This window comes from Tachysurus fulvidraco, chromosome 2 (assembly GCF_022655615.1).
Source record: "Tachysurus fulvidraco isolate hzauxx_2018 chromosome 2, HZAU_PFXX_2.0, whole genome shotgun sequence".
In the NCBI taxonomy this organism is placed as follows: Eukaryota; Metazoa; Chordata; class Actinopteri; order Siluriformes; family Bagridae; genus Tachysurus; species Tachysurus fulvidraco.
Window position 1 is genome coordinate 7,193,023 of NC_062519.1, and position 25,351 is coordinate 7,218,373.

General features: G+C 36.2%; 1 protein-coding gene across 2 annotated transcripts in view; it reads left to right on the forward strand.

The window, feature by feature from the left end:
- The first annotated feature begins 436 nt into the window (after window positions 1-436).
- grip2b (glutamate receptor interacting protein 2b) overlaps window positions 437-25,351 on the forward strand; it is a 173,141-nt gene continuing 148,226 nt past the window's right edge. For both annotated transcript variants that reach the window (XM_047810651.1, XM_047810652.1), the window contains exon 1: window positions 437-716. In XM_047810651.1, the coding sequence (XP_047666607.1) occupies window positions 662-716 (55 nt within the window). In that variant the 5' untranslated portion in view covers window positions 437-661. The remainder of the gene's footprint in view (window positions 717-25,351) is intronic.

Consider the following 25,351-nt stretch of genomic DNA (forward strand, 5'->3'; position numbering starts at 1 on the left):
TGTTAGATAATAAACAGATAAGAAGGAATGTGATAGCCTACTGGTTAAGATGTTGTACTACTGATCAGAAGGTCATGAGTTCGAATCCCCGATTCACCATGCTGCCATTGCATGGGCCCCTGATCAAGGCCATTGACTCTCAATTGCTTAGTTGTATAAATTGAAACAAATTGTATATCCCTTCGGATAAGGGTTTTATCATAAATGTAAAAAGAAGAACATGTCACACGTTGCAGTGGCTAATCACAGGAAAAGAGCGATGCGTAATGGGATGCGTCCCAAATGGCTCCCTCCTCCCTACGAAGTGCACCAAAGTTGACAGAATTTCCCCTCTTTGTAGTGCACTATTTATCAAATAGGAATCATTTGACATTCATATCCAGCTGTGTGGCCTCTCGTACCTACTGGGTGCACGCAGGTTTACACACTTTCCCAAGCGCGCGGTGACATTAAACCTGGTGAGTCACCTTCGTGTGCGCGCGCGAATAGTAAACGTAACGGCGCGCGGATTTTTTCTCCCCACTTTCTCATGCCAACAGAAACCACTCTTGCCTTCTGTTTGGTTTGATCTCTGAGAGGATTCTACTTTTCACCGACTATCGACATTTACTGTCTCTCTATCCCCGTTGTTGTTATTTAGCGCGCTGCCGAACCGCTGGCCATGCCAAGCTGGAGGAGGAATTTGACTTTTTGCCTGCAGAAAACACACGACGAAGGTAAGACGCGGGGATTTGAACCGTCACCGCAACATGCTCAGTTTGCGTTGCGGGAATCTCAGTGGCCGGTTGGACCCTGCATGTGTGCTGCTTTGGAGCGCGTGCGTAAGAGTGTTTTTCTCCACTGACGCTCGTGTTTGTGGGTTTTAAAGGACTGTGCATTTGTGTTTAATGCAAACAAAGTCTTTTCTATCATGCCGTGTGTTAATGCTTTTTCCCCCTCACTGCTGATTATGCATCAGGAAATGTGAACCTTTCCACGTGCTCAGGCTGTAAGGTGTCTATTTCTGAAGTTTAGGCTAAACCAAGTTTTATCTCCATCTCAAACACATCTGATCCACGTCATCGGTCTGTCACATTGTCCTGATTTGGAGCTAAACTCTCAAGGATGATGGATCAGTTTAGGAGAATTCTTGTTGTCCAGTTCTGTATATAAAGTCGCATACTTAATTGCATGTCCTTCATTACTCCTTACACAAAGTATAAAAATATAAAACACATGCAGATCCACTTTCAGATACATTATATGGCCAAAAGTTTGTGGGCACCCGAAAAATCACACTCTTATGTAATTGTTATAAACATACAGTTTCATATTTGGTCATCCCTTTGCTCTTATAATAATCTCCCCACTTTTGGAAAACTTTCTATAAGATTTTTGAGCATGGCTGTTTGGATTTGTGCTTATTCAGCCACTTAAGCATTACTGAGGTCAGGCACTGGCGTGGTATTAGGCCTGGGTGCAGTTAGTATTCCAGTTCATCCCAAAGGGGTTCAGTAGGGTTGAGGTCAGGGCCCTGTGCAGGCCACTTAAAGCCACTCCACCCTTATTGAATTATGTTTTCAGGAGCTTGCTTTGCACATATTTGATGCTGGAACATGTTTTGGAAAGTATCTTCCTCTTTCCACAAGCCATCGGACTCCTTAATAACTGAACTGTACTGAGCACAACACACACACACACATCAGCTGTATGGACTGCACAGACCTACACCAAATACACACTCTTCTAATATCCATCCATCAAACTCTTTGCAGGCTGATTTTGCTCTTTGCACATGCTGTCTCACATTTCAGGTGATTTCTGTTTGGCACAATACTTTATAATACCTGCTATAACATGTAGCATGTAACTGCTGCTATAATACTGTGTTTATTCCAGTATTTCTGCACATGCAATATTGATTGAACATACAGTATTTACACTGGTCGGTGCTGTTTTTGTTTATTGTCTTTTGTGTATTGTCTTGTATTTTTTGTCCCGCACTGTCTTTTGTCCTGCACTGTCTTGTTTGTCTTGTCCTGCACTGTTTGCACCAGGTTGCACAGTTGCCCTTTATGTATCTAGGACTAGTTACTAAGTCCTTAGCTCTGTCTTTGTTTTACGTACGACCAGGATCCTGGAGAAACTTTCTCATTTCACTGTATACTACAACAGCTATACAGTATATGGTTGAAATGACAATAAAAGCTACTTGACTTGACTTGTCTTGAATAGAAAATATAATGATACAGCATACAAAGATGTTCTAGGCACTTGAGTAGGGAAGGCCTGACTAACTGACTGATGTTTTTATGGAGTTATGGAATTTTTGTTTACTACAGATAGGCAATTAATTCATGTATCTTCAGTAACCACTTGATCATTGTCAATTTCATCTAATGTGCTTTAAAGACTAAGGAGTCTAACAAAATACTATACTTTTGGGCAAAATTGTTTTTCAAACATAATGATTGAGATTACATTAATTGGAGGAAAGCAGCAAATTTGCATTTTCTAAGTGATATTCACAGCATCTGAGGGAGAGCCAATTTTCTAAATCCTGAAATATCCCAGCTCAGTGAGTTGATTTTTTTTGTAATGGAAGTTTTAGTTGAATGCAGTGTTAAGTATCAGTCTTCATAATAGGCATTAAGATAACACAGAGGACACAAGCTGGTGAACACTTCAGCTCTCCTTTTTTTCAGAGTGGTGTTATTAAGCATGGCAGCTTCTTCCTTAAAGCGATACTCTCTCAGCTGGTTAATTCATGTCCAAAACAGCACACCACCACAGCAGAAAGCCAAATGTCTGTCAGTTTTTCTTCCATTTATAACAAACCGAGCCATAATGTCGTCGTCACTACTGACTATCAGGCTTTTCTGTGAATATATTTTTACAGCAGACGCATTTAATTGAGAAATGTCTGTCATCAAGTAACTTTAAATAGTTTAGATTAAAGCAGTTGTCTTTCAATAAACTATGAGAGCTTTTTACTATAATGGAAGCTACAGTTGTAGAAAATATGTTTCCTAAAGCTTTCTTTGGATGGGGACCAAAAAGGGTTCTACATAGAGTTTTTTTAAAAAAAAGAAAACCAGCTTGTAAATATCTACATATTTCTTTTATTATTTTTTTGTAGATAAGATATTTTAGCTTAATGTAGGTGTTTGAATATTAAAAGCTAAATAGTGCATTTTTATGATCAGATGAAGCTTAGTGTAATGTCTGATATGATATGATGGACAGAATTGTAAGACTGGGTTCTCTGGAAAAGATGTATGAGATTCCTTCAAAGTTGTCAAGTATAAAGACTTATTTTCCTTATTCCTGCTTTATGAATGGGACAGCCTTTATATTGAGAGCACAAACACTGCCAAGTAATATGTAAATGTCGGCCTTACCACGGAAAAATACAATTATGCATATAGGAAAGAAAATCCATTTGCCCTCCTGGCTCTATGTATGAAATTTGAGGGAGGAAGTAGCATTAATCCATCAGATATGAGTAGCACACCCACACAAATTAGCACTTTTATCCATCCACACTGCAGTGTTGTAAAAAAGGGATTAAGATGTTATTTTTAATATAGGCTCATTTTAACTTAATTTTGATGATAAGGCTGAGATCGGAGTTTGGTTGGGGCAGATTCTTTTTCTGATTATAGTTGTTCCACACAATTAACCACACAGCTGTAAGATCTCTAAAGCCTGTGAAGGAATTTCAAATCCATTCCAACACACTTTTATAACATTTCATTACCCCAGATTTATGTAATATGCATGCCGCCTTCTCTTTTGTGTTCAGAAAATGTGTGCCTTCGACAGGGACAAAATCCATACCCAAATGCAGGGATAGAAAAAAAGACAGGGGTTTAATTAAAAATAACAAGACAGACACACACAAAACACTAGGAGAAAACTAGGCAATAAAATATAAAACAAGGTACAGAAACCAGGGACATAAAACAGGGAACAAAAACACAGTAACAAAAGAAACCCAGCTACATCAAGGACTCAGGTACAAATAGGGGAGGTAATTAATGAAATATGGGGAACAGGTGTGCAGAGGCGGGAACGGACTAAAGATCGGGCGGGCAAAGCATCATGAGCTCACAAAACATAAACAAAGACTCAAGGCACAGAATATAAGCTGTCTATGAGAATGACATTACATATTTAGTAGAGCTATAATATTTAATATCTATTAAAAATATACATTTTGAATGTATTAAGGGTTACCTTACCTTTAAAAATTTAAAAGCTAAAAACATTATAGTGCATGATGCAAAATTATGTCAGTCCTATATTTAGCAATAGGCTGTATTTAATGCATTACATTTGATGTCTATCTGATGCATTATTTCTTTCCTGGCAAAGTTGGTAATGCTGTTCCTATGAGTGCAACTATGTAATAACAGCCTAAAACTATAACAGCCTCTAACCTGCAGGAAAAGCTTTCAACTAGCATGGCTGTGGGGATTTGCCCATTCAGCCACAAAAGCATTAGTGAGGTCAGGCACTGATATGCATGTATGCTGTTTTAAGAATATGATGATGGTATGATGCAGCCTTCAGCTCCTGATTTTAAGGTGGGGTGCACAATGTTTCAAAAATGCTTCAGAAAACTGAGTCGGGCCAACTAACAAAACAAACATGTAGCCAATTAGCAGAAAGGGGTGTGTCTTCTCAATATGCGGCGGAGAGAGTGTTCAGTGCGCATGTCTGACATTAGCCGAACGCGATTGAAAGATATGGCGGGTACCTCTGCTGTTACCTCTGCCTCGGGTTCTAGGTGTTGAACGCCACGGATGTGAATTTCAGGTCAGTGGTTCCATTTGTGATTACACAATTCTGAAGCTTACACAAAAATCTAATAATTAGTTATTCATGGTTTTGTGTTTTGTAACTAATTATGTTTGTAGAAAACAAATTGTTACTGTACCGTGTCACTGTACATCCAATTGTTCTTCATCACAGAAACGTTAATTGCCATCATATTTTTAGGTAGTTTTGGAATTGCATTCACATGTTTAGGTCATTGGTTGTTTCTTGCTGCCAAACTTCAGTCATAGCAACCAATGTCTATTTCTTACACATGTTAAACAGATCAAAAGTACATATGTACAAAAATACAAAATACAAATGTACATACTGTAGTTTAGTCTGAGTAATTTTTTGTGATTTATTATTTAATGAAACCTAGAGTTTTAGACTTTCAGGGTAGTGGTTACATTCATTTTACAACAGATTAAGCAATTTAATTGGTATCTGAACTTTTGGGCATTTTACTAAAGTTATCTGTGTGTTTATCTTGAAAAAAGGTTATCACAAGTCTGCAGTTTTTAAAGGTGGACTTAGTCACTTTTACTTCAGAACATTGCATTCAGAAAGCCACCACTATGAACATCTGTAAACCAGCATTAATGCAATTATCCAATTAGCCAATAATGTAGCAGCAGTAAAATCATGCTGATTCAGGCCAAGAGCTCCGTTTAATGTTAAAATTGTACTTAATTTGACTGGGGGAAAAAAGATCTCAGTGACTATTAGGGTGGCATGGTTGTTGTTGTCAGATTGGCTGTTTAACAGAAACTGTTGTTCTCCTGTGAGTTTAATGTACAATAATCTCTATATTTAATGCAGAATGGTGTGAAAAACAAGCCAAAACAAATCCAATAAGCGGTGGTTAAATGTGTTGGTAAATGTCTTGGTAAATGTGTTGTTGTTAAGTATGCGACAGCCTGAGGAGTATTGCTGACCATATGCATTACTTTATGGACACATTTTACCCATCTGGTGAGCTTCAGCATGAAAATTCTCTATATAATAAAAACTAAACATGTATTAGCCTGAAGTAGCCTCCCCAGTCAACAGATTTGAAATCAGTAGTGTACCTTTGGCATGTGGCAGAATCGGACATTTGTAGAATCTCAAACTAATGTTTCCATTTTATAAAATCCATGCCATGGAGAATTGAGGCCATTCTAGTGGGCAAATGGGGGTTCTACCACATAAGTGTCTGATAAGACCCTCTACTTGCTTGTCATTTAGGAACATTTGTGCATGTGTAAGGATTTCGAGTTTCAAAACATGTAATTTCAGCTATATTCTACCAAAACTGCAGAATATTTTTAACACACGGTATCAAATCTTGAAGTTGTCATGAACATGCTGTTACAGAGCACTGCACTGCTCTGCATCGTTTAGCATTTCTCATCCATTTCAGAAATAGATGAAGTGTTACATTTGCATAATCTCTTTCATTGCCACACTTAGACCCCCTTCTTTACGGATCCCCGTAATAAACCTTTACACAATAAACCGAAGCAGCAGCAGGTTTCTGTCACATTAGTGTCCATGAAGTCTCCAAAATAGTAACTCATTATGTACAGCAGGTCATTGGTCAGGGATATAAAGCATTCTTCTCGACACTGGATTCAATAGCTATTCAGATCATTTATAATATATGCCCTGATTCAATGCACACACACATACAGTACATACACAAAACACCTCTTCAGCTTTCATCTCTGGTTACACTTAATTTGCCTTTCAGACTCATAATCACAGAACACCTAAACAGGCTCTGGAGGATGCTGATGACTGTAGAGTGTACAGGCCGGTAATGAAGACATGACAGACGTTATCATAGGAATACGAATAGGGTTCTTAATCCAAGAAGAAACTGTATTCTTCCTAACCCTGCCTGAGTAGACAATCTCCTGAAGTAATAAATCAGTCCTACAAGCCATCAGCTCCATGATTAAGCATATTGCGTTATTTGTCAAGAAACTATTAAATATTAATTTGGCAATTTGTCTACCTTTAACACAAGGATACCTTTTAAGATATGCCTACTGTGTTTTGTCTATTTGAATCAAACCTAGTGAGATTTGATTGTGGTGAGAAAGCATATTATCCCTGTAATGAAATAAAATGCAGAGATTGTACTAAACATTGTACTCCAATATGTGATGGATGTTCGTGTTCAGTTTCCGTCCTGTGTGTGTAGAGATTGCATCTTTCTCTGTGTTTTGGGGTTTATCTGCAGATACTCTGCCATCCTCCCCAGTCCAAAGATATGAATTTTAGGATGATTGCCAACTATAAATTGTCTGTAGTCTGGGAATCTGTATATGATTGTGCTCTGCGATGGGTGGACACCACAGCCAGTGTGACCTTGCCTTTGTGCCTCGAGTCCCCTGGAATAGGCTCCAGGCTCCCTGTGATCGTGTGTAGGACAAGTGGTACAGAAAATGGATGGGTGGGTGGATACTTTATAGTTATTTTAAGAAAACCCTATTATGTTACATGCATTTGTGTTTTTTTTGTTTTGTCTGTTCATGTGTCTGAGTGTTTGGGGATATATGCTGGTGAGACATGATTATTTTTCCTTGGTGAGTTATGTGCAAAATGACTCAAAGACTTCTTCTCCCTCCATCATGCTCCTCAAGTAAATCCTGTGACTAATGTGAAGTTAAACTAAATATTTATCTTATGTTTGGTGTTGATGTGCATTAAATCTACTGTACGTTGACTTTTATATCAAGGGACATATTTGCACCTGTATATCACACGTGATTTTTGTGTTCTTAGTGGCTCAGCTTGATAGAAAATGTCACTGGTGTCACTGAATTATTCACTGCAGCAGAAGAATTATACACATCTCATTTTCTAGCCTTCGTCTAGCCAGTACTTTCTACAGCAATCATCATCACATGCTATTATGTACAGCTCCATCTAGCTCCATTTAAGTAATTATTAGCTGCTGTGGGTCAGGGTTTTGTCTCCTGAAGTTATGTGGGGATGTGTTGAATACTTGTGACAGTGACCATTGCTCAGTGTGAATTTTTGTCTTGCTTTTGTTGGACTTGGCCTAGTAAAACTAGTGATGCTGATATTACAGACACATGTCTCCAGACACATGTCAGTCTGTTTATTCAAGATTAACACTTGACTTGGGGACATATGCGTGGATGCATTTTCTGGTTCAGTGTTTCATACTGCCTTACTGGCTTGCATTATCAGTGGCCCGTGAATGTACTGTCAAGAGTGTACTAAAGGGCAGCTCTTCCGTGACTCAATGTAGTGATGTACTGAATACAGCATGGTTTGACAGAGTGCAGAGTAAGTAATCAGAGATCCACACTCCTTCTTATATATCTCTTGACCATCATTAACAGTGATTTCTTCTAGTTTGTCTGCTGAGTCTAAATGCAACTCACAAACATGCTTTTGGAAGCACATACCTATTTGTGCCTTGTAGTTCAGTTTAGCATTTCACATCTTTAAATGTCATCCACAACCCCTACAAACACAACCAGTACATTGGGTTAATTAAAATATGCTAGAGGGCTCACTTAAAACCAATCTGGGATCATCTTTGTAACGACCTCACCCGAGTACTAGGACTTGTGGGTTACCACTATATAAGACGCACACACCCCATATCATGTTGCGAAGTATTGTTTGGTTTACCTGTGAGACTGAGACGTGTTTTACTGGACTTACTTTGTGTTTTTGACCTCTGCCTTGTTTTGTGGATTTATATGTTTGCTATTGTGCTTTTTGGATTTGTTTGCCTTGCTTGACAAATTTACGGGTTTTGGACTTTTTTCCTGTTTTATCACTGTGTTTTTTGCCTGCTGTTCTCTACTGTGTTCAATAAATCTGCATATGGATTCATCACATTCTGCCTCTGCGTCACAATCTTCCTCAGACTGAGATCATCTTTTTCATGCTGTTCTGGGCCAATTGCTTGGATCCACACCTGCTGTGTTTATGAAATGCACCAGGTTTGTAAATCACAAAGTTTCGGTTTTATTTATTTTTTTGTTTTTATTTGACTGTCTATTTTTTTAATGTTATATAAGATCAACACTTATACAGGTAAACCTAATAGGCATATAAACAAATACCAATAAATGTTTAATCCTCAGGCTTTCAGGCTTTATGATTTTGATTAAAGTTTAAGTCTATATTTGACCATCATATTTGATACCACTGAATCTGTTAGAAATCAGTTTAATTATACATTAATTATTTTTTTGGTCACCAGTTCTTTTTTATAATCTATTTATCGTTGATGCAAGGATTCCTTTCAGTAATTGCCCTTTTAAATAGGTCCACATCATCAGACCAAAGGGGACTGTAAAAACACTGCAATTTCAGACAATATTAAATCAAAATTTAGGACACACAAAGTACACAGAATGGGATATTATTAAAGGCACTATACAACACCAGCCAGTGGAAAGAGTAAGGCTGTGATAGAGGTGTTGCAGAGACTTCGAATTTTTGAGTTGACTTTGAGCATGACAACTAGATGACTTTTGGAAGATCTAAGCATATGGAAAGGCAGGGGGGTTCTAGGCCTTTTTTAGGGTGGCTCCAGCCCCCTGTCTGTGATCTCAGCCACCCTAAAACTAAAAGTATAATTTTTACTTTCATAAATAAACAGTAAAATTTATGTTAAAATGCATGACATGTCGTCGATGGGAAAGAAAATTATTTATCAGTTAGATCCGAAAGCGATTTTTTAACTTTGCTTTAATGCGCGTGCGTTGTAGTCTTTCAAAAGTAAGTCATCAGCTGTCTGCTTTTTTTGAACGGAGAAGCTCAGGTACGCGCAGCGTGCACATGCAGTCAGAGCTGGAGGCGTTTATCTATAATGTTAATCGGCGGAAAGACGCAAAGACGGCAACCAAAAGCAGTGAAATTTCACTATTCTTATTACCAGAGTTGTAGCACAAACAAAATATTAATGCAAACAATCCATTCAATACTAAATAAAAATAACATTTATTGATTTGGTTTTTGTCTTGTGAATATTTTTTTATTAATGACTGCATTCATTGGACACACTGTTTGTAGAGAATGCACACATACATGAACTGATTTGATTCAAGACTGGGATCCTTACATCATGCATAAAATTTTGGTGTCCACTTTTGCCATTTAATAATACCATAACTTTTGGCTTACTATGTAGTCATATAATATATAATATAAAACTCTTCTTGTTTTAAATTCTCACTGAGGGCTAAAACCCCCTAAAGTCCTAGAACCGCCCCTGTGGAAAGGTGTGCTTTAATTTAGAGGTTTAGTCAAAAATGTAGGGTTCTGTTTGTAACATGCTTCAAATGTCAGAAGATTTTGAATTGAATGTAAGCCAGTTAAATCATGTTATAAAGTGCATGGATGATATAAACACATTCATGAAATTTTGTTTTTGGTTGAGAGCTCAGTGCTGTAATGGTTAATGTTTATTACAGTGGGTGGGCAGATTTCTAGCCTGGGTCGCTGGGACAAGAAGATTACATCTTTGGGCTATTAGTTTTTATTTATAGTGGCCCAGCAGATCTGTAGGCTCAGTAGGATAGCAGTCTTTCTATTGACTTTAAAAATATACTAGTAATATTTTTAAAACATGCTTCATGATGGTATAACACCTCATGTGCGCACCACACATATCAGCTTCTATTCAGGTTAATTAGTGTGCACAGTTGACATAAGGCTCTTTTGGTGTCAGGAACATGTATGTGGAAACAGAAAAACAGAAAAATAAAGCGCAGCATCAAACTGCTATATAGCTTATTACATGCAGTCTCCGTTCAAAAAATAAACCTTTAAATGCAATGTGAAGACAGAAGAGAGCAACTCATATCGACTGACTCTTTCTCAAGGAATCAAATACAATATGCTACATTTCTTAAAAGAGAATGAAGACTGTGTTCAAATTGTGATTGTCATATCAATGGAGGCTGAAATGGATGCATTTTCAGTTGAGCAGATTTTAATTAAAAGCAGGTAGACAAATTCAAATGTTAAGCGGTCAGAAACTAGCATACTGTAGGTGAGGTGAGAAAACAAACTGAGTACCCAGGAATAGGCAAAACACAAAAACTGAGAGAAACTACTGTATAAAGTTGAGAAACCAGAACAGTGAAGATAGGAATATCAGTGTTGGTTTGTGTTTACACAATATATGTCCAATATATCAGAGTCGAACAGTGACAGATATTCATTGTTAGTCAGGAGGCAGTGAACATGACTGTTGCAGATCTCTCGTGTATCTTCTTTTTTTTTTGGTTTTATGAGACAAGAAGTCTTTATCTAATCAAGTCATTTTTTGAAGACTGAAACTATAAACCGTATATTCCAAGATGAGAAGGATGAAAAGAAGTAGAGCTGCCAGAACTTGAGGTATCCTACTGAACCTGAGCTGTGATTTGTGAAAACCGTGGTCAAGAGCTGTAATTTACTACTCTGTATGAAGCATAGAATTATTTGAGAGGTCTGGATAATCAGATCAGACTTCTACTCTCTTGAGTGCTCTTATCCTGGAATATGATTTCTTTTTCTCTTTGTGCTTTGAGTAGTAGTATTTGTACCTGAGAATTCTGTTGCTTCGATTCATTTTTCAAAAAGTAATAGAAACCTGACAATAGGTAATGTGTTTGTGCTATGACATGAAATGTGACTCTTCATGCCTCAGCACTACTCACTATTGATTCCAAGGTGGGAAAGATAAGTAACAGAGGTGATGGTGCTTCTTTCATCTTTGTTGTACAGCTTAATACACTCCGTGTTTGTATTGCCCATGTCACAACAAGACATCATGATTCCATGACAGAATGTCAAGTCCAGTGACAGAATGTGTCATGAAGAGACAATATCCAGCTCTGGAACTGAATTTATAGTTCATGGATTTTTATCTTACTGTTGTTTTTTTCTTTCGTATTTCTTCCTGGACTAAGAACAGTACACACCATTAGTGATACTAATAAACACAAACTGTTTGAGTTAGGACTTATTCTGACACAGATAACTTATTATGCTGTGTACACTTTACCTAGCAAAGATATATCATGGGGAATCAACAGCTGTAAAGCAATCACGATATGCTGTACCATCTGAAAAAACAACACTGTTAAGTCTCCTTTGTTTCAGGCTGGTGTAGTGGCTGCAGTTTTCAGACATGTGCCTTTGTTTAGAAGTGCTTTTATATATACAATATAAAGGGCAGCTAGAAAAGATATATAAAAAAAGCTCTCATATAGGGGTAGTCATTACAGAAATTCTTAGATAAATTTCAATTCAGTTTATTTGTATAGTGCTTTCAACCATTAACATTGTCTCAAAGCAGCATTACAGAAGTAAGAAAGAGAATAAAATTCATTTATTTGTTCATTCATTTTCTACCGCTTATCCAAACTATTCTCGGGTCACGGGGACCCTGTGCCTATCTCAGGCGTCATCGGGCATCAAGGCAGGATACACCCTGGATGGAGTGCCAACCTGTCGCAGGGCACACACACTGAATAAAATTCAGAATGTTTAAAATTAAATTACTATATATCTCAAGCATCTATGACTATTGAGCAAGCCTGAGGCGAAGGAGGCATGGGGAAACTCCCTGAGATATGAGGAAAAACCTTTAGAGGAACCAGGCTCAGAAGGGAACTCATCCTCATTTGGGTGACACTGGATCGGAAATAATGTCAATGTAAATAATGTCTTTTCTACAATGATAGATAAAGAGAATTCATGAATCATCACCTCTTGCTTTATTAAGTTCTCTGAATATCATATCTATAAGAAACTATGAACTCACTAATAAATAGTAAATAGTTTAATGCATTATTATATAATAGATTTGTTAAATAATTGTTAATGAACGTGTGGGAAACATTATATATAAAATGTTATCATGCATTTTATAATGCATTATAAAAATAGTGTGTAACACAATACAGTACAGTTTTTTGTGGTAGTGGTGGTGGTGGTGGTGGTGGGGGTCTTTTGATAAACCATATTTTAAACAGCTACGATTGAACAATACTGAGAAAAAAGTCACATTGTAATGTAATACTTTTTTTAGGTCACACATTTAGGTCAATAGAAACAGTGTGTTTTATGTAATACTTAATAAGGTGATTAAGATCATGTTTTTGTCCATCATCTCAATGTCCAACTATCTCAGTGGATGCATCTAGGTTCAACGGACAATCAGACTGGAGAGAATTTGTAGAGCAGAATTATAAACTTTTGCCTGTTCCTTATCTACAGCTGAAGTCAAAAAGGCCATCCAGAAGTGAACGCAGTCTGAGGGTACAAGAGCGTGTAATTAGATCTAGAATGAAGAGCCCAAACCTAATAAGATGTTGCATTGCCTCATTGCCTGAACAAACTAAGTAATTTATTTTGTTACTAAAAGTAGTTGAGTGCCACCACTTTTTTTGGCCCAGTCAAGATAAATTAAACTTCTGTTCTACAACATCTGTTTATTTTTGAGGTACAAGACAAGCATAATGTATAACAACCCATATTGAAGGGGTAATCTTATTAAACGACAATACAATAAAAAAGTTTTAATCAAAAGCAATTCCAAACTATTAAACTATTTTTTGTAGGTTTTGCAGAGTAGGCAGTGCATTCCAATCAAATCTCACTGATATAAACTTGTCAGATCATTTGGATAGAAAAGAAATCAACAGCGTTTAAAAAGTTCTCTCAGACCATTAACAAAAGATAATTTAATCTCATTCATATTTTACGATCTCCAACTTGCACAGCAGTTTTAATATTAGGGTAATTATAGAACAGATCTTTAAATTCACAAATCTTCAAGCACATTATTCTGGTTGTTAATTATAAGAAAATCGGTCTTCTTTCAATCAGAATGCTTGATCTGATCATTGCGAATCACTCACTCTCACTCACTCATTTTCTACCGCTTATCCGAACTTCTCTGGTCACGGGGAGCCTATGCCTATCTCAGGTGTCTTCGGGCATCCATTGTGAATCAATTCTTCTTTTTTCGTGGGTGTTTTTAGATGATGCTGGTTTTCGTCTCAGTTAATCTCCATTTAATTCAATAACATGAAGCTTTGTTTATGAGGCAGAAAAGCAGTGTATATTGTCACCTTGCTCCATACATACCTCACCTCTTTCTCTTCCTTGTACTCAGTGTTATGTCAGAGTCTAATGGGAAATGCATACAGTCACTAATGGTCCTCTGCTTCTCCTATTATTCACTCTTGTGCCTATTCTTCCTGTAGAGTGCATTTTCTCCCAAAGACTGCCCAGACCATAGCATCATACTTATTCAAGAGCAAAGATCTGGCATCTGTTTAGTCTTGGACTCTGTATTATTTAAAATCATGGACTCAAACTTTATTTTATTTAAAGAACTGCTTCTTGGGGGGCACGGTGGCTTAGTGGGTAGCACGTTCCCGGTACTCCGGTTTCCTCCCCCGGTCCAAAGACATGCATGGTAGGTTGATTGGCATCTCTGGAAAATTGTCCGTAGTGTGTGTGTGAGTGAATGAGAGTGTGTGTGTGTGTGCCCTGTGATGGGTTGGCACTCCGTCCAGAGTGTATCCTGCCTTGATGCCCGATGACGCCTGAGATAGGCACAGGCTACAGAAAATGAGTGAGAGTGAGAGAACTGCTTCTTGTCTGAGGCTTAATCCCATCTGTCACACTGTGTTTTTATCACAATGAACATAATGATCACAATAAAATCAATGACTCTGGGTTCTGAAATTACCTTTGCTGTGGAAACTAGTGTTTTTCCAGGGTAGTATGAAGTTAAGTTTGACTTCAGAAACTTGAGAAGCGAAGTGGTGTGAAGTTGATGGTATAAGCTAAAACAGTTGCTACAGTAGGTATCTGTCTAAGGTATTGCAAAAAAAATCACTGCTACTGTATTTCAGTCCACGGTTACGGACCTTTCTCAAAGTACCAACAGTCGCACTCCAGAGATGTGAATCAACAACGTTGCGGTCACTACGTCTGGGCTGCAGTTTATGCTGCATTTGTGGTGCCTTATAAGTGGTAATTTGCAAGTTGTAATAACACCAATAAACTGAGGAAGTAGTTGAGAAGTCTACCCCAACTTGACAGTTTAATTTTTTTACTTCACCTCAAATGGCATAAAAGCCAGTGAGCATTTCCAGTTGTCAAAAAACTTGTCAAAAAAAGAAAATAACTTTATTTACTGTATATGTATATAGAAAAAGCAAGCACATGCTGACAGTTGATGTCGAGGGTGACTGATGACTATAATTCACCATTTGGTAAAAAATTAATTTCTGTGCTTTTATTTAAAGCCAATACTTTGAACACTGAAGTTTTACTTTGTGAAGTTGTACCAGAATAACTTTGGTCAGCACAGTCTAAAGATAACACAGAATGAGAGAGTTATGATGATCAAACTTCTAGTGGGTGGTGTTTTTGATGTTTTCTGCAGCAAGGAACTGTGATCTAAATCAGTCAGTTTTAAGACCAAGTCAGCGATATCTCTGGACTTTGTCTGAGAATCACACCATTACTGACCATGAACTTAACATATTATGTAATAAAAAACAACTTAGCTCAACTAATCCTTTTTAACCCCAGCTTCAAGTTAATGTCTTTGCTATAGCTTACCGTACTCTGTATCCTCAGTTACCTGATGAATCTTAGTAAGGTAAAGCTGTTATGCATTACGTGGAGATCTCTGAATCAGATGACTGATGGACTTTAAAAGAGACCTTAGCGGACAGTAAAGCCGGTTGTCAACTCTCTTTAGGCAATAAGGAATATAATCCATGACAAAAGCTATTATATTTTGAATGCAAGCCTCAAGAGGAGACATCTGAAATCAGCAAGTAGTAGACTTAGTAGTGGATTATTTTGTGTAATTATCTGGCAGAGATTATATGGACAGTGCCTTAAAAATTAACCACTGATAATTAAGTTTAATGTTCTTTGATAATCCAGGGTTTTCACTTGCAGCTACAACTTCAACTAAAGTGGATGTAAAAAATTACGTGAATTAGACATATAAATTTTTTTTAAGACTTTCAACTCGGACAATAATCAAAATAGAGCCAATTTTGGAGATGTATGTGTGCAATATTTACTGAAAAATGAATATCATAAATTTACACTACTAACATTAACTTATGCACTAAAGTATTTATTTTCTATCAACCACTAGTTGTTAATTAAAGATTTAAAAAAACATATATGTTGATTACATATTTAATCAAATTTGTTTGAAGCATCTATTTTTTTCCATTGATTGTTCTTAATTGTGACTTTAGCAAAATTGCTTTGTTAACCCAGGAAGATTCTCTTAGTGGCACCTTTTCATATCTTTTAAAAAGCCAAGCTGTTTCTATGACATCCTATACATTTTTTTCTTTTACCTTTTTTTTCCTCTATGAAAGCTTTTTGACTATTTATTTCATCGAAACTTTGCCTGCCTGCCTGCCTGCCTTCCTATTGTCACAGGCAATTTGAGTTCCACAGAAACCAATAAAACCCGGATGGACGAAGGTCTTCACAGTAGGCCACCTCAATCAATTTGGTAAAGACTTTGGATGCTGCAGTCAGATCCTATTGGAATACTGTTTAAAGAAACCAATATCATCTCTTTTATTGTATCTCAGAGTTATAGAGGCCAATCAATGCTAAATCACTTTAACCAGTATGGCAGTGAAGTGCTTCATCTACCCAGAAAGCTTTAGGAGTATTAAATTGATATCTTTGTTGCTCACAAACTTATGTAACACAAATGAGATTTTTAATTAAAAGGATTTAGAGCTCCAAATCCTTGCTGTTTCATTTCTCTTCTTTTTCATCTAGAATTCAATTATTAATGTAAAATGGTGTAAATGTCTTATTTCAAGTTAATCATTAAATGATAATGTGATTTTTTTTAAGCAAAGAATTCTAATTGTTTTAAAACCATAGAATATTTTAGCAGACACAAAAGTATATAAAGTCTTGATATGCACCCTTTCAGACCTTTGTAGCCAGAAATTTGTGTAAAATAATTAGTAAAATTAGTAAAATAATAATATAATAGTATAATACTATGTACATTTTGTCTTTTTTTTCTTTTTGCATGCATTCCGAATAATCACCATGTCTATAATGAAATATTTTTAAGAGCCATCTATCCCGTTTATATAAATGTACAGTTTTCAGGGGTGCAACAGTATTTAACAGTATTTTTAGCATTTTTTTTAATATTTATAATTAGACACATTAAAGAAACTCTTATATTTTACTATAATAAAGTGTATGTTTATAATTTCATTTTATATTTGGGATCACCCATCTTGTGAAGTAATCTATTTTCTACATTTCTAGAACTTGAAAAATAGTAATAGACAACAGAATATAATTTTAAAGGTGCACACTATGAATATATGTACCCACACCTGTGTATATATGACTTTAACAATATATCTATTTTATTTAGCATTGTATGTTGTCACTCCATAGATTTAAAAGCCATGTAAGAGCCCAGTTTTAGCAATAGTATATGTGTGCACTGCCAGCTGTGCCGTCATGCATGGCTGGCGCTAGATGCTTTAGACAGGCCGTGTCCATGTTTATTCAGGCCACTGACACTCACAGACGCGTGTTAATCCAAAAGCTTCCGTTCCCCTACTCTTCATTGTCACCTACCCACTGGTCCGCCAGATCGAGTGACATACTCCCTGAGAGAGTGTGTCTTGCTGTCAGCTACGTGAGCACTTCCACTCAAGTAGCATCACGTTGTTTTTCCTTGGCACAGACTACGCAATGTGAGCTGGTTACGTCTAGGACTCAAAGGTGTCTTTTGTTATTATTTTAAAAAAGGATGATAACATTTTAACCACTTCTCTAATTATAATATTCTTTTTAGTTGACCAGTTCTGCTAGTGAGATGTTAAAACAAGCTTTATTTCTCAACATTAAACAACATTGTATATCTTAGTTTAGCAATGTTTCTGGTGTCCTGCTAATTGTATCTGTGAGCTTTAACTGAGAGACTGTTGTCAATGATGTATTTGAAATTGAATATTGACTATGACTGTGATATAAATCTTCTAGAAAAATAAAGTTATCTCGGGCATGAGTAACTGCACTGAGATCACACCATACAGTACAAGCAATGAAACACAACCCTGATCTGAGGCCAGCAGCAGGTAGTTTACTATTTTAACCAGTACTGTTTTAGTACTGTGATGAAGCCTAACCAGTTATGGAAATATAATATATCTGTGATTCCTATGCAAGTATGAGCTTAGCTGCTCTTGGAAATAAAGATGAGGTTTAACCTTGGCTTTATGTTTGATTAATTCGTTGTATTTTATTAATAGTTTAATAACTGATAGTTTGGGTGATTATAAAGGAGGTGTTTATGACATTTTAACATGAGCTTCTTTTAGTATTTGTACATCTAACTTGATATACTGAAGATACTGTTTTACACTGTTTGCTTTAAATTAGGTAATGAACAAATCTCAGCCTCTCCCTTGTTGCACAAGATCTGGCAGGGTGAGAGGTAACACATGCTTCTTCGGGTACACATAAATCCACAGTTCTTTCTCTTGTGCATGCACTGCTGAATACAGTTGTAGGAAAGCAATTAATTGTTTCATTCAGTATACATAATATAACAGGAATTCACAAGTGACGGGTCTAATTATGTTTTCTTGGATGCTGGGCTATCACACTCCCTCAGTTTTCTTGGATTCTTGTGGTATTGTCAGGGTTCACACTGAGACATTCTTCCATTCTTTTAGTCTTATCTGAGCAAATGAGCAAATGTGTTCTTAACAGCAAGTTTGATCTATTTCACAAATGTTTTGTTGATAGTATGTCAGATCGTGTTCCAGAAATTCGGTGATCCTTCTGCTCTCTGTTCCAATTTTTTTCTGGTTTCAATGACTGCACTCAACTAACATGCTATACAGTTGCTAGCCTGACATCTATTCATTTCCTTTAGAGAAAGAGACTAGGGGATATTACAGTACAGTACGTACCTCACAAATGATGAATGTGTCTAGAGGTAGTTTGCCACGTCCATGTAATGTGTGACCAGAAACCACAGAATTGCAAGAAACAATTTATTGAGATGTTTCTGGTGAAAGAAATATGTAATGAAGAAAAAATGTCCAGGATCAGTATCGGGATTTATCCACTTTAGGTGATATAAACTGATGTGATTTTCTGATAAACAATTGTGATAAATTGGGTTTAATCACAAATAAATAGCAGCAATGGTGTAATAGCTCAGTCATTTCAGATTCCATCTCTAAAAGAAAGCCTTTGATTAGCATATTCCAGAGTGTAGTTCAGCAACGCTAAACTGTTTTCACACCTTCAGGTGTTAATGAAACTTCAGGGATCTTCACAGAAAAGAAGAAAGTGCTAATTTTCATCCTGACTAATCAGTGTATGTTGGAACAGCTGCTTTGGTCTGATGGAGGAAAGGCTTAGAATGAAATTGACAGTTCATTTCATATACATAATATAAAACACAAGACTAGTATTCTCAGGCCCTGATTAAGTAGAGGTTTGTATGTGTAAAAATACAGACAATCTTGATAATGCTTGCCAAAAAAATGTACAAACTGATTTACTAACAAGGTATTTGGACAGCTGAGTCTTTCAAATGAGCAAAAGCATAAATCATATTTGTTTTTGTGGATTTCTTTTGATAAAAATGTTTTTTTTTAAATGTTCAAATTATTGCAACATGCAGGGAAGTGTCTATGCAAATAGATTAATTTAGCATTCGACATGCAATGTTACAGTTTGGGTTGCATGGGTAAATAAATACAACTGCAGGGCACGTTTCAGTTAAGATTTTGCAGTATGTTTAATATTATGTTTTTTTTGCACTGGTCTTTTGTCAAAGTTTTATAGTTGTATTGATCAAGTATGTTCTGTTTCTGGTGCACTCTGACAGCCAACAGTGTTCTGGCCATGATCATTCACAACCATTTAAGGATCCATTAACATCTGAGTGAAAATTTCCAATTTCTTTTAGCATGTCTTTGCTTCTGATGATGGCAATGTCTTGGCAAACCATGAGTTCATGGAGCTCACATGTCTATATAGTGTATTTTCGCCTTCTTTTTTTGTAGTGAACTTGTTTCTAAGATCATGATCTACTATTACATTAGCCACCTAGGGCATATCTTAAATATTTGAATGAGTTAACCAGATCAGTCAGAGGTTTAGGTCTATGCTGGCACCATGTGCAATGGTTTTGGGATCAGATTTGAGTGAAAGTAAATTTGAAAACATTTGATTTTGAGTATGATTGAGTTTGAAATGAAGGTAGCTACTGTATATATACACTATATTGCCAAAAGATTGTGACACCTTCCTGACACAACCTTCCCATTTTATCTCGGCACTGAGAGGACCACTAGGGATGTCAGAGACCAAAAGTAATGTTTCTAGCTCTTTTGAAATCACCAACATCTATGCTAGTGCTCTTTAGCTTATCTGTTTTCAATAGAACTTGGCATAAAATTTGCATTTGGCATAACAAAATGTTAGGTTAGTGATCTTTAGCATTGTCTCCATTTTGTTTGTTCAATTTTAGATTATTGGGCCATGTGGATAGCAATGGAAGTGAGCAGTTGAAGCCAACAAAACCACATTTAAACCTGCACAGGAAGCCAACAGAAAATAATTTTCTACTAGAGCTCTACCACAGAGTGGCTCATCTGGCTAACTGCACATTATCTGAGAGAGAAGCTAATTACACTGATGTCCCACCAAGTCCATATTCCATATGGCAATTAAACCAATGTCATTCCAAATCATCCAGCATTTTGACCACTTTGGCCTGAAATTGCTCTGCAGACTATCACCACCACCCCCACACTCTTTTTTTTAACAAAGTGATTCAAATCAGATTTAAAGCAATTTACGATGAGTAGAACCTCTCCATTGTCGGTTGGCTTTTCAATCTAAGTGCTGCTCATGCCTTACATGATTGCAGAGCAGATGGTCAATATCAGTATAATGACACATTTGAATGTGCTAAATGGTCTATAGCAAAAGGGAATATTTAAGTGAGATTATGAGGAAGGCTGTTTCTCAGCACAATCTGCTTCCGAAAATTCAAGTCTGTTGCTGAACTTTCTGCCTCAGCAACTTTACCATGGTCACATGTCCAAATTCCTCAGTGTCCTCTGGAACAAGGAAGACAGTGACAACTTGCTGTAGGCCAACGTTCAGCTCAACTCAGCTCAGACATACACATTAAAATGGTAGTGCTAATCAAGTCTAACAATTTTTTACATAAAAAATGAATGTTTAATTTGGGCAGTTCTGTCTTATGTAACATTCAAACTGCAGCTATTAGTGCTTGCTTTATATATTCACATAGAATGAAACTGAGTCATTCTTTATTAATTGAAACTCTGACAACAAGACAATCATTTACATAATGCAACTTTTGTGGAAAGGATTTATACAGATTTACACACATTTACATTTGTACAAAAATAAGTCAAATAAACGGTGACTTGATTTGAACACCTGAAAAAAGGTTTGCTGAGATGCTGTTTAGTGATTAAAGTTCTGATGGCAACATATTAATTTACAGGCATGTAAGTGATCAAAAGAAACGTTATTATCCTTAAAGTGGTTTCACAAGAACAGTTAAAATGAGGACATATTTATATAACATAATCACCGTTTTCTTGGACAAGTCTCCAGTGATAGTGTTTTACTAACTGCTATACAGTGTTTCTTTATTGAGTTTTCTATAACATTTATCTCAAAGATACAGCCTGTGAATTAACCACTGCATAAACCTTTAAGTCTTTTATAGGCTTAAATGAAAAGAGCTGACCCATGAGATCCACCTGACTTGAATAAAGTGACTATGACAATAACGATAAACCATCTATCAGGCTTTGATGAATGCTGCTGATAGCATTACAGAAATAAACAGATTTTTTTGTGTCTGGTATAATCAGCAGACTTGTTTTGCATGGCCGTCGTGATGATGATGATGATGATGATAATGATGATGATGATGATGATTGTTTAAATGCACTAACTAATTTTACTAACAACCCCAGGAGAATAGACACTAACCAAAGCTGACAGATATAAAACGGCTTACAGTCATCATCAAATCAAATCAGATTTTATTTGTCACATACACATACATACAGGGTACGATATGTAGTGAAATGCTTTACGCAACTGTCCGGTATAAGAATAAAGAATATAAAAAAGTATAAAAAAGCAAAAAATAAAATGAGAATAAAATAATAAGAAAGTATAAACTATATAAGAAAACTATATAAAAAATTATATAAAATATGAAATATATGGAGAATATGAAGAAATAATGTATATACATATATATTTTACATATAAATATACATATACATAAATGTGTATGGTTTTTAAAGATTGTCCTTAAAGTGTCCAGGTGCATTTTGGTGTGTAAATAGTGTATAAAGTGGCACTGTGCTGTGCAAGTCCAGAGTTAAAGTGTCCTTAGGATGTCCAGGTTAAGTATGGTGTGTAAATAGTGTATGGAGTGTATAAAGTGGCACTGTGCTGCGCAAGTCCAGAGTTAAAGTGACAGTCCAGAATTAAAGTGTTCGTGCAAAAAAGGGGGGGGGTGGTTGCGTAGAATAGTGGGGATGGAGAGAGAGGGCCAGTGTTAGATCCTGGGTGTCTCCTGGTTTAAGATCCGGATGGCCAGCGGGAAGAAGCTTCTCCTCATCCTCTCTGTGTTTGCTTTCAGGAAGCGGAAGCGTTTCTCTGAACGCAACAAAGAAAAGAGTCCATTGTTGGGATTGCTGAGATCTTTTACAATCTTCCTGGATCTGGTCCGGCACCGCGTGCTGTAGATGTCCTGCAGGTCAGGGAGCTCAGTGTGGATGGTACATTCATGTACTATTCACTGTACTATTCTTTAGAGTCTTCAAATCTAATTTGTTTTTACCAGGAAAATATTTTAATATTATCTTGATGATAGCAATAGCCAAAAATTGATAATATTACATATGGTGATAGCCATACATTACATTTTACATTTCTGTCATTTAGCAGACACCCTTATCCAGAGTGACTTACATTTTATTTCAATTTATACAACTGAGCCAACAAGGGTTAAGGGCCTTGCTCAGGGGCCCAGCAGTGGCAGCTTGGTGGACCTGCGATTTGAACTCATGACCTTCCGATCAGTAGTCCAACACCTTAACCACTAAGCTACCATATCTATACTTTTTTTTGTATATAAGGAAAATAGCAAAAAGTGCTTTAAAAAAAGAAAGAACAATTAAATAAATATTGTGTAGTTATAGCATGTTATTTGGATGATGTTCAAATGGTTTAATGTTGGTTTTATGTTATATTAATTGCTTCCTACTCCAAGTAACACAGAGTGGCCTTGAAGCATGGACATCGTCAACAGTTCCAAAACTCATATATCTATGTAAAGTAAATGCTCAGGTCCTCATTATTCTTCTCTAACATTCACGGCCAGTTCAGTTGATGTTTTTGTCTTTTGCCCAGTTAACTACTGTAAATCACTTGACTTCAGCATCTTTTCTGAGTGATTCTGTCTCTCATTTTGGATTTTTTCGCCAGTTTAAAATGAAAGACTGTTAATTAATCTGGAACTGTTTACAGACCCTGTTTGTAACCCAAAACATTGGGTTGGATTAATATAGTTTTCCTGTTAAAATAGTGTTTAAATGGTATTGTGTTTGGAATGGTACAGTCCAAATAAGCTTATAATGGCAGTTTAATAGAACTGTATGAATTTGCACTGATATTTTCTTTGAATCAAATGATGTTACAGTGGTGTATAGTCAGAATTATATGGTATTTGGGTGAAATGTTATGATGGTATAATAGTAGGTTTTTGAAATTGTACGCTGTTACAATCGTAGACTGATGGAATTCTGACATTACAATGATACGATGGTATAATGCTGAGATTTTTATAATGAGATTAAAGGGGTATGTTTTTAGACCTGATGTTATAATGTGATGATGTTGGAAGTTTTATTTTGCTTGAATTGTATCGTGTTACAATGTTATGTCTTTCGAATCTCAAGCTGTTACAAGAGCATAATGTTGCAATGGTATTTTTTGATCTAGTTTTGTCATGATAATAAAACTAACAATAATTAAAAAATGACTCGCATATCAAAATTGGCATAAAAAAATACAAAAATTAAAATGCTACAGACAAATAAATAAACAAATGCACTCGATTCTTGTTAATCAAACCGTTCTTGTTCCAGAGCTCATGTGTAAAACTAAAGTTGTAAAGCAGTATAAATATTTATAACAGACATTGCCAAAAAACAAACAAACAAAAAAAACGGGTTTTTTTTTAAAAAAAAAAAGGGGGAATATGACAGTATGTCATAATGCAATATTTTTGGAAGTGAACGATATCACAATGGTACATTATTGGACTTTTATGATGTCATAATTGTATGTTGTCAAAAATGTATGATATTACACTTCTAACCGATATACAGTATGTTTGGAATTGGAACCACAATCCCCTGATTCCAGCAACAATGATGAGTGACCCTGGACATAATCAACAGGACAAGTTAAACAAGGCAATTTAAAAGTGTCCTGATTGATTAAGTCTAATACTGTTTTTTTATTGTAAATTTAATTTACAACCATCTCTGTTCCCACACATACAAAGTGTATACATTATCATCTCATTTATAAAGCCAAAAGGAATGAAACAACCTGATTGCAAATTATTATCCACACGATATAAGCTGAAAAAACAACAACCACATTTGCAGCTTCTAGATTCATTTAGTTCATGTTAGAAAACTACCATATACTACTGACACCAAACTGTTTCAATCTCTTACTACTGACTTTGGAAAAAAAAGCACTGACTATTAAGATGCATGCCAAATACAATAAGCTTCAGATCGCTGCAGTAAAGCTACACCATGCCCTTCACAGTGGGCTGGGCTGGCCTTTAGGACCAGCAACTACATTATCCAAATGTAGATTAGGCAGGTCTTGGAGATTCAAGGCAGTGATCCAAAGCGATATTTGTGGACAATGAATCAGAATGACAGATACGAGAGTTCCTGCATTGACTGATCGGTGACTTTTTTTTTTTTTTTAATTAGCCTCGGCACAATATAGCTATTTAATTTCATTTTATAATGTTGTTTGCATTGAATGTTAAGTCTTTTAAAGCTGAAATCAAATGAACAAATTCTGTATACAACAAAGACAAAGATAAATTACCAAGACAAAAAAAGCCAACACAAAGACAGATCCTCCACACACAAAGGTATTGGGATACTGTACATCACCTAGTGTAAGCAGTGATGTTTTCAAATGCAATTTTATTGGAGCTGCTTATGTTCTCCTTTGATAATATAAAAATCCCTTCCAAATGCATTCACCTGAAAGTGCATCGGTTGTTCTATATTTATTCTTTGCTCAAATATCGATAGCCACATTTCACCATCAATGTTTCTACAGTCTTGTGAAAGCAGTGACTCAACCTATTTAATTAAGCTTCACTAGCTTGAAGGTTAACTTGACTCCGCTATTC